Source organism: Phycodurus eques, chromosome 16 (genome assembly GCF_024500275.1).
Source record: "Phycodurus eques isolate BA_2022a chromosome 16, UOR_Pequ_1.1, whole genome shotgun sequence".
NCBI lineage: Eukaryota > Metazoa > Chordata > Actinopteri > Syngnathiformes > Syngnathidae > Phycodurus > Phycodurus eques.
The window spans coordinates 1,882,863-1,896,685 of record NC_084540.1 but is presented as its reverse complement, the minus strand read 5'-3'; the positions used below and the strand labels follow the sequence as shown (position 1 = coordinate 1,896,685).

At 47.2% G+C, this 13,823-nt stretch overlaps 2 protein-coding genes across 4 annotated transcripts; both read left to right on the top strand.

Moving 5' to 3' along the window:
- Positions 1-71: 71 nt before the first annotated feature.
- grap2a (GRB2 related adaptor protein 2a) lies at positions 72-4,531 on the top strand. 3 transcript variants are annotated; one of them, XM_061700384.1, is made up of 9 exons: positions 72-117; positions 243-368; positions 1,182-1,291; positions 1,383-1,474; positions 1,538-1,657; positions 1,829-2,015; positions 2,937-3,044; positions 3,813-3,917; positions 4,000-4,531. In XM_061700384.1, exons 3-9 carry the CDS (start codon positions 1,214-1,216, stop codon positions 4,180-4,182), a joined length of 873 nt encoding a protein of 290 aa, XP_061556368.1. In that variant the 5' UTR covers positions 72-117; positions 243-368; positions 1,182-1,213; the 3' UTR covers positions 4,183-4,531. The 3 variants fall into 3 exon arrangements, with proteins under 3 accessions (XP_061556368.1, XP_061556369.1, XP_061556370.1); XM_061700385.1 differs by lacking the exon at positions 72-117 and having other exon boundaries at positions 128-368; positions 4,003-4,531; XM_061700386.1 differs by lacking the exons at positions 72-117; positions 2,937-3,044 and having other exon boundaries at positions 128-368.
- A 2,646-nt stretch (positions 4,532-7,177) lies between these two features.
- On the top strand, positions 7,178-13,823 carry LOC133414773 (somatostatin receptor type 5-like). The gene is made up of 3 exons (XM_061700383.1): positions 7,178-7,268; positions 9,249-9,947; positions 12,662-13,823. The coding sequence occupies exons 2-3, from the start codon at positions 9,270-9,272 to the stop codon at positions 13,244-13,246; spliced, it is 1,263 nt and encodes a 420-aa protein (XP_061556367.1). The 5' UTR covers positions 7,178-7,268; positions 9,249-9,269; the 3' UTR covers positions 13,247-13,823.

Genomic DNA, 13,823 nt, shown 5'->3' with positions numbered 1-13,823 from the left:
TCTCAACGAATGCACCAAATATTCCAGGACTCTTGATGAGGTTAACGCGCGGAAGAAACGCGACCGGATGCGTTTTATTATGAAATCCGGAAGTGACTAAACGGCCCACATAAGCAGGTGCGTGCGTTCATCGAGAGCGTCAAGTGTGCGATTCGATGCACAAACCGTCGTTCTCTCCATTATGTTGTTGTTGTTGTTGTTGTTGATGTTTTAACACTGTATTTGATATTTCGATGTTTTAGTTTGTGAACGCGTGCGCGGAAGCGATCACGTGACGAGGAAGGAAGAGGAAAATAACGGTTTTGCTTGTTGGCTTTATTTGGATGGAATAAACTTCGCACGCGCAGTTGAACGAAGGCGAAGGCAAGGTAAGCTTTTCTCTAATTCGTCTATCGCCTCATTAACAACAAGTGGATGAAACTCACTCGTGTCCAAATAATGTTGAAAAAAAAAAAAAAAAAAAAAAAACACCAGCACGTGAGTTTATTGGCGTTGTCTTTCTTAATATTTTTTTTTTTTTTTGGGGGGGGGGGGGATTCCTTACACTTTTGTTCTGCTTCAATACTTGTATTTAGTAACTTAGTCCGTTATTAGAAGAAAAAAAAAATCATTTTTGCTTTCACTTGTCACATCCCGCAAGAATTTTGACGTCATTTGAACACTTCACGAATGACATGTTTTCTCTTTTCCGCCTCCTCTTGGCTTCACGCGAAACATGATTCTGATGACTACTATGACATGATTTATATTTTCGACCTCTCCCCGTCATTGGTGGAATTTTCCATAAATTGTCGCTTGAGTAGCAGCTGCAGGGGGCGCGCGTTGCCGTCACGTGACACTTGATAATATCTCCCAAAATGAAAGGGTTCGTCCCCGTGTGCATTTGCAAACTGTAATCTGGCCTTTTTTATGGTTTCTTTTGGGAGTAACGCCTTCTTCCTGGCAGAGTGCCTTCGGTACGGCTGGGGGGGAGGGGGGGAGGGGGGGGGGGAGTGCGTGTCTCATTTCATATAGTGTATGTAAAAAAAAAAATGTATCGTTTTTGATCTATCTTGCAAAGTGGATCACACATTCCAGTACAGATCATCAAAAATTATCTTGAAAATGTTCTTTGTTAATATTCCAATTAAATAAAGTATGAAAATGAGCATTTTTAAATCTGTCTCTCTCTCTCTATCTAGTTATTGTTCTTTTAGTTGTGCCAGTTGCCAACATGGAGGCGAGAGGAAAGTATGACTTCACGGCCACGACGACAGGCGAGCTGAACTTTAAGAAGGACGACGTGGTCAAGGTTAGTAAACGCAGGATCATCAGACCGTTGGGCCTCGTGTCCCCGAAAGAACTTTGGTCTTCCTGTCGCTCCTTCTGGTGTCTCCTGTCAGATTTTAAGCACACACGGCGAGTGGTACAAAGCCGAGCTGGACGGACACGAAGGCTACGTACCCAAAAACTACATGAACGTGACCGCGCCGGCGTAAGCCCCGCCCGCATGCGATGGCATCCTCTTTCTTCTTCGGTGACATGTGGCCGTTTGTAGATGGTTCCGGGAGAATGCCACTCGCGGCGCAGCGGAAAAAATCCTCAGCGCCAAAGCCATCGGAGCCTTTGTTATCCGGGGATGTCAAAGTTCACCGGGAAATTTCTCCATCTCCGTCAAGTCAGTGACAAAATCCACAAACGTCAAATCTTGTCTGAAAAGCGTGATAATCTAAACCCTAACCCTTAAAACACGTCCACTGGTATTCGTTAGCCTGTCTATGGCGTTTCCCATGCTGTGTTAGCATTTAATATAGCGTCAGTTTGTCGATGAACTTTGAACTCGGCGCAGGCACGAGTGCGACGTGCAGCACTTCAAGGTCATCCGCGACGAAGGGGGTCACTACTTCCTGTGGGCCGAGAGGTTCGCGTCCCTCAACAAGCTGGTGGATTTCTACAAGACTTCGTCCATCTCCAAGACCGCCGACATCTTCCTCGACGACGGCGCCGACGCCGCCGGAACGCCCGGCGCTCAGTCGGTAAATGCTCAAAAAGTCCCTGTCAAGGGAAAATACATGTTTTGTACATTTGAGCCGTCACAAAGAAGAACGGCCCTGCCAAATTGGAATGATTTAAACGACATTGTCAGTCAAATACAACTCCGTCGAATTCGTACGCCGACACAAAACTGCAAGTTTGCGAAAATATATCTGCTTAAAGCAAACTGCAAGGTAAGAAAGCAATACAGGGAATAAACTGACTATGATCGGAAACGAAACACGACAAGACGTCGTCTTGTCCTTTGTTGTGTTTAACGGCGGTTTGCAAGCTGTGACAGTGCGCCACCCACTGATCTGTCATATTAATATATGATATAAATGATTCCTTTTCACGAAACAAATACATATACAGTTTCTAAATGAACAAACTACCCTCGATATCTATTTTTTCATGAATGAACTTCTCTCATATGTTATACTTCCCATTTCCCATTGAAATGATTGCCGATAAAACATATGTTTACATTTAATATTGAATTTTTGATTTTGGACTCGGGTTGGCCGCTTGGTCTGCTTGTGAGCGTCTGGGTGTGAATTGTGGTCCACGGCAGCTCCTTGCGAGTGTTTTCATTTTGCATTTGGTCGCTTGACTGTTGGTGTTTGGTCGTGAGATTGATGCACGATCCTTCCGGACGTTCGTGCCAAGACTGTTCGCAAATTGAAAATAGTACGTAAAATAGAGGTCATCTGCCGACGAAAATGTTGGCCGTAATCCCGTTCGTTCGTACGAAGGCTCGTTCGTAACCTGGGGTTCCGCTGTTCCACCGACACAAAGCAAAACAAAACGACCCGAGCGACAGCTCCTAATTTGAAATACCTTTATCCTGCGTAATGCTGTCACCTAGTGGCGTTGGATAGGTACTACTGGAAGGAACATGTGTGGTGTGTCTCCCCCTGCAGGTGGAGAGAGGAAGTTTACCCAAGCAGCCAATTATGGCCGACATCCTGGCCGCCAACATGGCCGCTGCCTCGCGCAGAGTCTCCGAACAGCCTCGGCCGAGCCACACGGTACCGACGCTATATTGCGATATCGCATTTTTCCCGTTTCTCCCACTTTCGCAATAAATAATTACTTTTTGTGTGAAGATTTAGGTTTCATTTAAAGTTTGATTGCGTCAAACGTGCGTACGCACGATTTAAGCGCACATCTGTGTGTACGCCCGTTTAGTCAATGAGGCCCAATGTTTTGCTTGAATAGTCAAACTTGAAGGTCAAATTTGGGACTTGTAGGAACGGATTTGGGCAAGACCTGAATATCAAAATTGTAACTTGAAGTTCAACATTTGCACCGCAAGACATGGTCACAATTAGAATTTGACAGTAGTTTTTTGTAACTTGAAGATTAACATTAACACAACTTGGGACTTGGAGGTCAAAGGTTGGATTTGAAGCTCAACATTTGGACCTCCATTTTCAGACATGGTCAAACTTACAATCTGACAGTCATTTTTTGTAATCTGAAGATTAACGTTTGGCTTTGAATGTCACACTTGGGATTTGAAGGTCAAAGTCGGTACCTGAAGGTCAAAGTTGGGACTTGGAGGTCAAAGTTTGGAGTTGAAGGTCAACATTTGGACCTCAATTTTGGGTCATGATGGTCAAAATTAGGATCTGAAGGGAATTCTTTGGAACCTTAAGGTCAACGTTTTGCTTTGATTGTCAAATTTGGAACTTTTTTTTTTTTTTTTCCAACTTAAATTCAACACTGGGACCTGCTCATCAAAAATGTAAAAAAATAAAATACAAATTCAGCGGTTGTGTCTTATTGTTTCGCAGGCAAGGGGGCGTGGCCTGGAGGAGCGTGTTGAGAGTGCGGTCCAATCAGGAAGAAGAAGCCCGATCGGTGCCGCTCGAGCTCCTGACGCCGCCCACCTCCGCCAGGTCTGACCAACACACCGCACACACGCTGTGCAATGCTACTCGGTTAGCGTAGCCACATGGTACATGGGTTTGTGTTTCCCAGCAGAGGGCGCCGCCGCAGCAGGTTTTGGCTTTGTACGACTTCAACGCGGAAGAAGACGATGAGTTGAGCTTCACCGCCGGCGACGTCATCAACATCGCCGATGCCTCCGACCCGACCTGGTGGACAGGGCGCTGCGGCGGCAGGAAAGGACTCTTCCCGGCAAACTACACCAGGCCGCTATGACGCAAGACACACCAAGATTGAGGATGACGAAGAACAACAAGAAGAAAGAGAAGAGGAGGAGCAAAGAGGAGGAAGGAGAGAAGGAAGAGGAGACAGAAAACAAGTCTGGCTCCATTTATTAGGTACAGGAGAAATGTTTCAAAATAAAAGTACAACATTTCATTTTGATGTGCTTTTATTTTGTATGCACCGCAAAAGCACCAATCAGAATCATTTCTAGCATGAGACAGAAGTGTGCCATGCAAGGCATTATGGGTAGGCAGTAGGGCTGGGCTGTTGTCGCCATTCGTTCGAGGTTATTTGGCAGGATTGTTCGAAAGAATATACTATATAAAAAAAGTATACTATATTGCCAAGAGTGAGTTTATGGGAATATTGTAAATGACTATTTTTCCAGAAACGCATTTGTGAAGTTGGACACCGATGTTCGACGAGAAAGCCTGGCTCTCAGTCCCCGCTCTAATTCATCCAAAAGGTGTTCTATAGGGTTGAGATCAGGATTGTGCAGGCCAGTCAAGTTCATCCACATCAAACTCTCTCATCCGTGTCTTTATGCCCCTTGATTTGTGCACTGTTGCACAGTCATGTTGGAACAGGAAGGGGCCATCTCCAAACTGTTCCCACAAAGTTGGAAACGTCCAAAATATTCTTGGCTGACTTTTTTTCTGTTGGTCATTTTGTTCCCACGTCTTTTTGTTAATTTTGTTTTGTTAATCGTGTTTTTTTTTTTTTTTTTTTAATTTAAAAAAATATCAAGACCTGAAGAAGACAAAAAAGAACATGAAGAAAATCTGCAGGGTTGTTTTAGAGATTGAGGCAGTGACGAGACAAAGAGATGCCGCCGCTGCTCCACTTTGATCCAACAGGAAGTGGTTTGTTGACTCATTTGTTGACTCGTCTCGCTGCTGCAGTGTGCGGTCAGGTGGCCTTCAGCCTCATCATCTCCATCTACACAATTGACAAGAGGTTGGTTTCTGATGAAATGATTCCATTTCCTGTCAGTCCAGGCAAGTCTAAGTTTTGCAAGGGTGCAACTGAACATGGGAAAGTTTTCCTTGTTGCAAACATTTATATTATGTATTGACTATGATGCCACTGCGATGAAAATTTGGGTTGCACTTCCCTCAGCCATATTGACAAATATTGATTTGATACTGATGACTATTGATGGACATGGCTCATTGAACACGCTCACAAAGAGGATACAAAAATGAAGTCCACTTAGGCTCTCTGCGCTCATGAAGCCTCCCAAGGTTTCCGCCATTGTCGAGACGCTAACGAAAGGGAACAAACGTCACGCCATTGTGTGTCCCGACGCGTTAAGCATAAACGAGATCGAAGACGTTGAAGAAGGACAACTCTCAATGAACCTAGCATGCATGTTTTTGGGGGGATGTGGGAGGAAACCTGAGGGCCCGGAGAAAACCCACGCGGGCACGGGGAGAACGTGCAAACTCCACACAGGTGATCGTTGTTTGTTCCTGTTTCTTTTGAGGTTATATCAAGCAAATTCAACAAGACTCAACCTAAACTCAAGTCAATAAACAGAGGGAAGTTCCGAATGGTTCTGTCCAGTGTCTTCTGTGCGTTGCTCAGCCTGCACAAGTGCATGCAGTCATAGTAACACATAACTCTATAGTCGCTAATCGTGATGATGTCATCATTGATGAGGAAGATGTCACAAATTCCTGTTTGTGTTCCTGCTTTTTATCATGCAGACACAAAACAAGTGCCTCAAAACAAAAGGCGAGCAGATGGTTTGGTCGCTCGTCTTTATTGCTATTGGCGACAGCCTTTGAGAAATGCTCAGCGTGTGCAAGTAACAAAGTGCTTTGCTAACGAGCTACGGATCCGCTAACAATTGGCTATCGAGCGTAGCATTCGTCATCTGGGCTAGTCAAAAAAAACAACAACAAAAAAGCGCGCTTAATTTGCCCGGAGATGCTAATCTCACTGTGACCGCCACAGGAACAAAACACTTTTGGTAGTTTTTCAAACCTCCAAAGAATGTTAGCAATCGTGATAGCTACTGTTGACAATATTCCAGCCGATATTTTAGCCATGCTGGTACAGATGCAAACAAATATTTCACTTTAGCAATGTTAGCACACATGCTAACAACATTTCACATGAGTCATCGTGCCAAGAAACACATTAACCACACTGTAGACTATGCAAACAAACACGTTAGCCACTAGCTGATGATGGTAATACCGTATCGTCAGAGATCCTTTACATCGCTTGAGCAATATTATACAGCCTAACGTTTGAGCAATTCTGGTCACATTTGGTACTGTCAAAGGTTGCATACAAGGTGAGCAAAGGATTCCCACACATTCTGACTGGAAGATTAGGAACCGTTTTATAACACCGCCAAAACTCAGGGCCAATGCGCTCGAGGTAACAGAGAAATTCAAAGTGAGACACACAAAAGGAAACCGATTCCGGAAGAGGTCCAGATCATCTGGCGTGACTCTCGTTGGATGCTCTTCAACTCGCTGTAAATATCTCGTCTAAGAACTGAATCCAAAATTGAACCCAACCACGCGTTGTCGTTGCACTGCTAACACCCGCACGTCACTTTTGCCACGAGGTCACCTGCTGTTCGGAATATGGAAAGGATCTCTTGAGTGTGGGGGGGGGGGGGTCGCAAATGAATGAATGGGAAACACTGCGGGGGATGCGACACATTAACAACTGCGGGGGATGTTTTCTTTTTCACAGCGGCCCGTCGGGAAAGCTCTGGGCACTCTCGACGGCCGATATGTTGTACTTTATTATGCGACTTGAAGCTGACGACGCCTTGAAAAGTGTCAAATTGGAAGTCAAACGCAGTATCGCGTTTCTCTCCAGAAGGTCCACTCACTGCAGCACACAAAATGGGATCTTAACACCTCCCACTTGACGAGCTGTCTCCTAGTTACAAGCGCCGAAAGCGCTCGGCTCCCGCTACTGATGACGATGACGACGACGGTGATGATGATGATGACGATGACGATTCCGCTCACGATGCAATGTGGACTTGAGCTGGCCGAACCCGGCGACCGCTCGGGTCTGGAGCTGCTGTCGTGAACAGAAGACGAGAGGTAAGAACAATGATTTCTTTCACATGGGCAAAAAGACATTTTCAACACTTGACACATAACACCGATATCATTTCCGATATTTGTGATGCCAAGGGTCGATGCGCTTTGCAAGATTCACATGTAATAAATCCATATTGCTTTCATTTGCCTATGTGTACGCACTTTCTATTCTATTCTTTAGGGACACCCTGTTCAATACGTTCGATAGGTAGGTAGGTAGGTAAGTAAGGCGACACAGTGCGGTTAGTAGAAGTGTCATATTATTGACAGTGATCTATAGTCACGAATGATATTCCACTCAAGTTACAGCATCTGAAACTGTTGATAGGCATAATTTTGCTCATTAAAAGTCAATATTTGAACAATGTGTCAGAGTTCAGGTGACGGGGACGACCCGAGTGCGGAAACCAGAGGCGACGAGCAGGTAGAGATGAATATTCATGACACAGCAGGTGGTGGACGATTGCAGTTTGGGAAAAAAGATCCGAGAGCTCAGTCGAGGTTGACAGGGCGCGGGGGGGGGGGGGGGGGGGGGGCGGCTTGCGGGGAGGGGGGCGTCGGAAAAGAGCAAAAATCAAGTCAGGCTGGCTTTTCAAAAAGGTCTCGAGGGAAAATAGACGGAGTGGCCGGATGTTCAAAGTCGTTGTCGAGTATTGGCAATCCGGCTCGTCGGAGATGGGAGGCGGCTGCTGACGGACTCCGGTGCACCGCGCCCGCGAGAGCACACGAACGAGGACGCGCGCGCACACCGCGGTGCTGAGACAGCAGGCCTGACGCAATGAGTACAAATTGAGAGGCGCAAACGTGGGAAACGATATCAACGGTGTATGCGACACTATGTTAATAGGCATTGTCCATCGTACATATGTAATATTATAGAATAGGATGGTCGAGCAGCAAAATGTCTTTAAGGTAAAGTCGAGAAAATGTGTGTGTGTTTGTTTTAGCACATCCAGTGTCACAACTTGACACATCAATATTTAGTGACTGAAGTCTAAATTGTTGTGAGAGGGTGACAACAACGACGATCAACTTTCACAACTTCAATCACCATCATCATTCAGCGGGTGGAGCGCGTGTGTGTGCGTGTGCGGTTCATCCCAAAAGCTTTCAAGTCCCGCTGACCTTTAGGATAGTTGCCCAACACCCTGCTGACATTTTGTCTCCTGCCGTGAGCGTGATTAGCATTTAGCACACGTTAGCATTCATCCAAAACCACTGCACCCCCTCCTGTTCACGCTTCACCGTGAACATTTTTTTTCACCCCCACTGCTAGATGGGGCCAGCTCACTTCATGACATCTACCCCCCCCCCCCCCAATCCATTCACATTGGTTCTTTACAGTGGAAGGACTCCTGCATATCAGTTGATGGCACTAAGGAGCCATTGGACTGGTTTGCCAACTCCCAATAGACACCACAGAAAAAGAACAAGGAAGGCCAACACATAAGGTCGTCGCGTTTTGTGCTTGCATTTTCTGTGTTTGCAGGTTATGTGGAGAGCAAATGTTACGACTCTGTTTTCGTACAGTACAATAATGTTGAGTGCAATTTGAAAAACAAACATTTGAAAAGAAATTTGGTGTCTTTTGGGAGGGTGCCGGAACAGATGAATTGCATTTCCATTCCTTTCGATGGCAAAAGATGTTTTGAGATACAAGCGAGCTCATGGATGAATATTGCCGGCTCCCAGTTGTATAGTGCAGGGTTCGAATCCGGGCTCTCGCCTTCCTGCGTTTTTAAGGGGTTTCCTCCCGGCTTGCACTTTACAGCCCGTGTGGAAACCCCATTACCATAAAATCCCATGATATAGCGGGAAATCTGCAATGGAAAATGAGATACGATTTAAAACTCCGTGATACCGCAAAATGTGAATCGCTATCTGACGAGGGATGACTGTACACAAGATTAAATCCTCAATTCTGTACGTTCTGTCCAACTTTTTCAACTGGACTAAGTCACGTGATCGCTTTTGTTCCAGCAAAGCTGACGTTTTCCCGACATGGAGGCGGTGGTGGAGAACGCCAGCGCCCCGTTCCAGGACCTTCCTCTCCTCCTACTGAACCTCACCAACGTGACGACTTCGGACGACGGTTCGAGTCCCGGCGTTGGGGGCGTCCTCATCCCTCTCATCTACGTGATTGTTTGCGTAATCGGTCTGGGCGGGAACACACTGGTTATCCACATAGTGCTGCATCACTCCAAGATGGAGTCTGTGACCAACATGTACATCCTCAACCTGGCCATCGCCGACGAGCTCTTCATGCTGGGCCTTCCCTTCCTGGCCGTGCAGAACTCCCTGCAGGCATGGCCCTTTGGATCGTTCATGTGCCGCCTCGTGATGACGGTGGACTCCATCAACCAGTTCACCAGCATTTTCTGCCTGACCGTCATGAGCGTAGACCGCTACCTGGCGGTGGGGCACCCCGTCCGTTCGGCCCGGTGGCGCCGCCCCCGCGTCGCCAAGGTGGTCAACGGCACCGTGTGGGCACTGTCCTTCCTGGTGGTCTTGCCCGTGGTGGTGTTCGCCAACATCCAGAAGACGGGCGGCACCTGCAACATCCTGTGGCCGGCCCCGGTCAAGGTGTGGAGGACGGCATTCGTCGTCTACACGTCCACGGTGGGCTTCCTTTGTCCCCTGCTCATCATTTGCCTCTGCTACCTGCTGATCGTCTTCAAGGTTAGATTTACAATACATTTCAACGCCGAAATGTTAAACCGAACCACATCGTGTTGTCTGACGAACGTTTGCTAGCCTAATGCTAACATATCATGTGAAACACCACGGAGGGGCTAAAAAAAAAATGACATTTTTGCTGTTTCTGTAATCTTAAACCTTCAAGCAACTGCTACTTTAACACGCACAGTGTCATGGGGTAGGACCCAAGTGCAGTACACTGAATCGCCGGAATCGTTGGAAAGGACTGTGACAGGTTCAGTGACAAACAGGTGAGTAGCCACTCAGTTAACATCCAAGTCCTGATACACACGGCGATTAACTTTACATTCCAAACAGAGAGGTTTGGAAGATTGGGAATTGGTTTTGGGAGCAAGTGGTGAAAAGCTATGCAATGGACAGGAAGCTGAAGAGAGAAACTTGCGCTTTGTTGTCTCAGTGGCAGAACCTCAAAGCAGCCACATGTACAGGCAAACGTGCAAAGGCAGAACGCACGGTCAGGGGCAGAAGGCTGAGGGGGTTCCTGATAGAATGATGAGGCAGGAAGGTCAGAGCCTGACCGGGTCGCCAACGACAGATCAATCCGCAGAGAAGGCTTGGAGAGTCTTGCTTGGACACGTATCGAAACAATCTGGCCATGGGTGAGTCTTCAGCAGAGCCTTAAATCTTTGATCGGCTGAGGGGCTGTTATTATTAGGAAGCAAAGGTGGAACTTCAAAGCTGTTTAGACTGCACAGACTGGAGTGTCTTTGAAAATTCAGCTGGCAGCCTGGATGAATATACGGACACTGTCGCATCCTATATCAGTTTCGGTGAAGAGGTTTGTGCACCAACAAAGTCATTTCGCACATTCAATAACAACAGGCCGTGGTTCACTGCCAAACGTAAGCAACTTCACCAAGCTACGGAGGACGCAGCTTGGGCCTGTATAATCGAGCTAGAAACCTGCTGACTAAAGAAATGAACACTGCAAAGATGAACTACGCAGCAAAGTTGGGAAAACAGTTTAGCGCTAACGACTCTAAATCAGTCTGGCATGCATTCCAATCGCTGACCAATTACAAGCGACGATCCCCCCAAGCTGAGAACAATGGCACACTAGCCGACGACTTGAATATCTTCGACTGCAGATTTGAAAAGGACACTTTCACGCCGCACCACCGACCACAATCACTCCACCAACTTCTGCGTCAGGATGTGAGACGCATCTTCAAACAACAAAAGATTAAGAAAGCGACAGGCCTACACCATGTGTCCCCATCCTGCCTCAAAGTCTACGCGGACCAGCTCGCTCCAGTCTTCACACAGATTTTCAATGGATCTCTGGAACTGTGCGAAGTACCATCGTGTTTCAAATGCTCCACCGTCATCCCAGTCCCCAAGAAAACTACAATCTCAGGTCTGAATGACTACAGGCCTGTCGCCCTGACATCTGTGGTCATGACGTTCCTTTGAACGTCTCGTGCTGGACCACCACAAGAGCGTCACAGGTCTCCCGCTGGACCCCCGGCAGTTTGTCTACCAAGCAAACAGATGATGCAGTCAACATGGGACTGCACTTCATCCTAGATCACCTCGACAGTGCAGGGATCCTGTTCGTGGACTTCAGCTCAGCGTTCAACACCATCATCCCTGAACCTGAACCTTTCTTTTGTCTGAGTTTGTTGTCACATTTCTGTGGGGCCAATTATACATTACTCGTGCACTCACTGTAGTAGTCTCGCCACACTGCACTATTTGCATATCTGTTGTTGACCAATACTGGCCACTCACGCCAGAGTAGCATCCGCCCCACTGACTGAGGAGTATCTGCAACATTTGCACAATCAACATTGTCCCAGACTATCGCGCCACTCGTCACTTGAAACCGCACGCACTCCTTGAAGTCTCGGCGCCCTTGGCACAATGCTCATTGCGCCGGAATATTGCGAGATTAGTCATTCATTCGGTGCTAGAGGACTCTGCATCTTTTTGCACAATTGTCAAAAAAAAAATAAAAACATTTTAAAATTGTACCGGCATTACCAGATAACTAGCAACCCTTTATTTCTTAGTGACTGTTTTTTCTCAATTTCTTTCTGTCTCCAAAGAGTTCTCTGTCCATTGACTGTCTGTCGTCGTACTAGAGCGGCTCCAACTACCGGAGACACATTCCTTGTGTGTTTTTGGACATACTTGGCAAAATAAAGATGATTCTGATTCTGATTCACTGTGAGCATCACAGGGAAACTCACGCTTTGTTGTCACGTTAACAAACGAGCACACGAACAGGCAAATACGCTAAGGCGGAACTCGTCATCGGGGGCCGAAGGCTCAGGAGAGTCGCGGTACAACGATAATCAGACAGACCGGGTCGCCAACGACAGACCAATCTACAGAGAAGGGTCGGACAATCTTGATTGAGCTCGTATCGAAACAATCTGGCACTGAGGGCGTCATCAGCGGAGCCTTAAATCCTTGACCTGGATGAAGGGCTCTGATTGGTTGACGGGCAGAGGTGGGGGTGGCTACCGGGCTGTGACCAACTGTGAGACACGGAGCAGCAACACATAGAAACAGAACAACCAACAAAATCCGAAGAATAGATCGTCTCTGTCTGTGAGAATAATTAATTCTGTTTTCACTTGGATGTTTCTTGTGTTCTTCATTTGTATCTTGTATTTACTCTTTAATTGTACACTATCCTTCGATAAAATGTATCATATTATTATTTGAAGGTGCGCAGCTCGGCCAAGAAAGTCCACGCCGCCTCCGCCAAGCGCCGCAAGTCGGAGCGCAAGGTAACACGCATGGTGGTGATCGTGGTGGCGGTCTTTGTCTTGTGCTGGTTGCCCTTCTACGCACTTAACGTGCTCAACCTGCTGGTGGCGCTGCCCCCTGAGTACCAGGGCCTGTACTACTTCGTGGTGGTGCTAGGCTACGCCAACAGCTGCGCCAACCCCGTAGTCTACGGCTTCATGTCGGACAACTTCAAGAGGGGTTTCCGCAAAGCCCTCTGTCGCGCCACCCGCAAAGTGGAGGACCAGAACCAAGACCGCCAGGCTGCCCAGCACCAGCTGCCGCAGGAGGGCGACAAGCCGGCACCGGTGCCCCGGGAGAGCCTGAGGCGAGGAATCCGTGAAGACGACGACGTCTCAGAGATGATGCAAGTCTTCAGAATCGGGCAAACCGGAATCGCAGGCTTCCCGTCGCAGAGTCTGGAGCCTTTGTTGGCCGACCACGAGGCCGCGGAAGTCGATCGCCGGGGACGAACACCGGACCCCGGCGGCAGAGACCTTGAGACCGGCGAGGCATCGCTATAGCGACACCTTTGCTCCGAAAGGATGTAAACGGGAGCGCAAAAACACTGCAGCGATTCTTTGGGAATAAGCGACTTGTAATACGAAGACATTGCGGTGAACAAGCGGTTTGTCTATATGTGCGCCGACATGGACTGCCGATCAGTTTATCGTTTGTTTTAAATGTGCTCGACATTGAATGGCGACCAGTCCAGGGTTTACCCATGGCTCTCGCCCCAAAGCCAACTGAGATACAACTCTTTTCAAACGTAGGGAGTAAAAGTCAAAAGTCGGCCGAGCAATAAATACAAGTACCGAAAAGTACTGAAAACTCTACTAAGGTACAATAACTATGATTGCAAGTAAGTATTTTTACTTGGTTATTTCTCACCGCTGCTTGACACATGTTGTCTTTACATATCAAATTAGTTTTTCCGAGATCCAAATACTGTCTGATTATTTGTCCGTGTTTACATATTCAGGTTTTCGTCAAGATGGCAGCCTCACACTGACTCATCCGTTTTGTGGCTGTGACTCAGTGACAAAATGCACTCTTGTTGCACTCTCACATACTAATTAATTGTGTGTGTGTGTGTGTGTG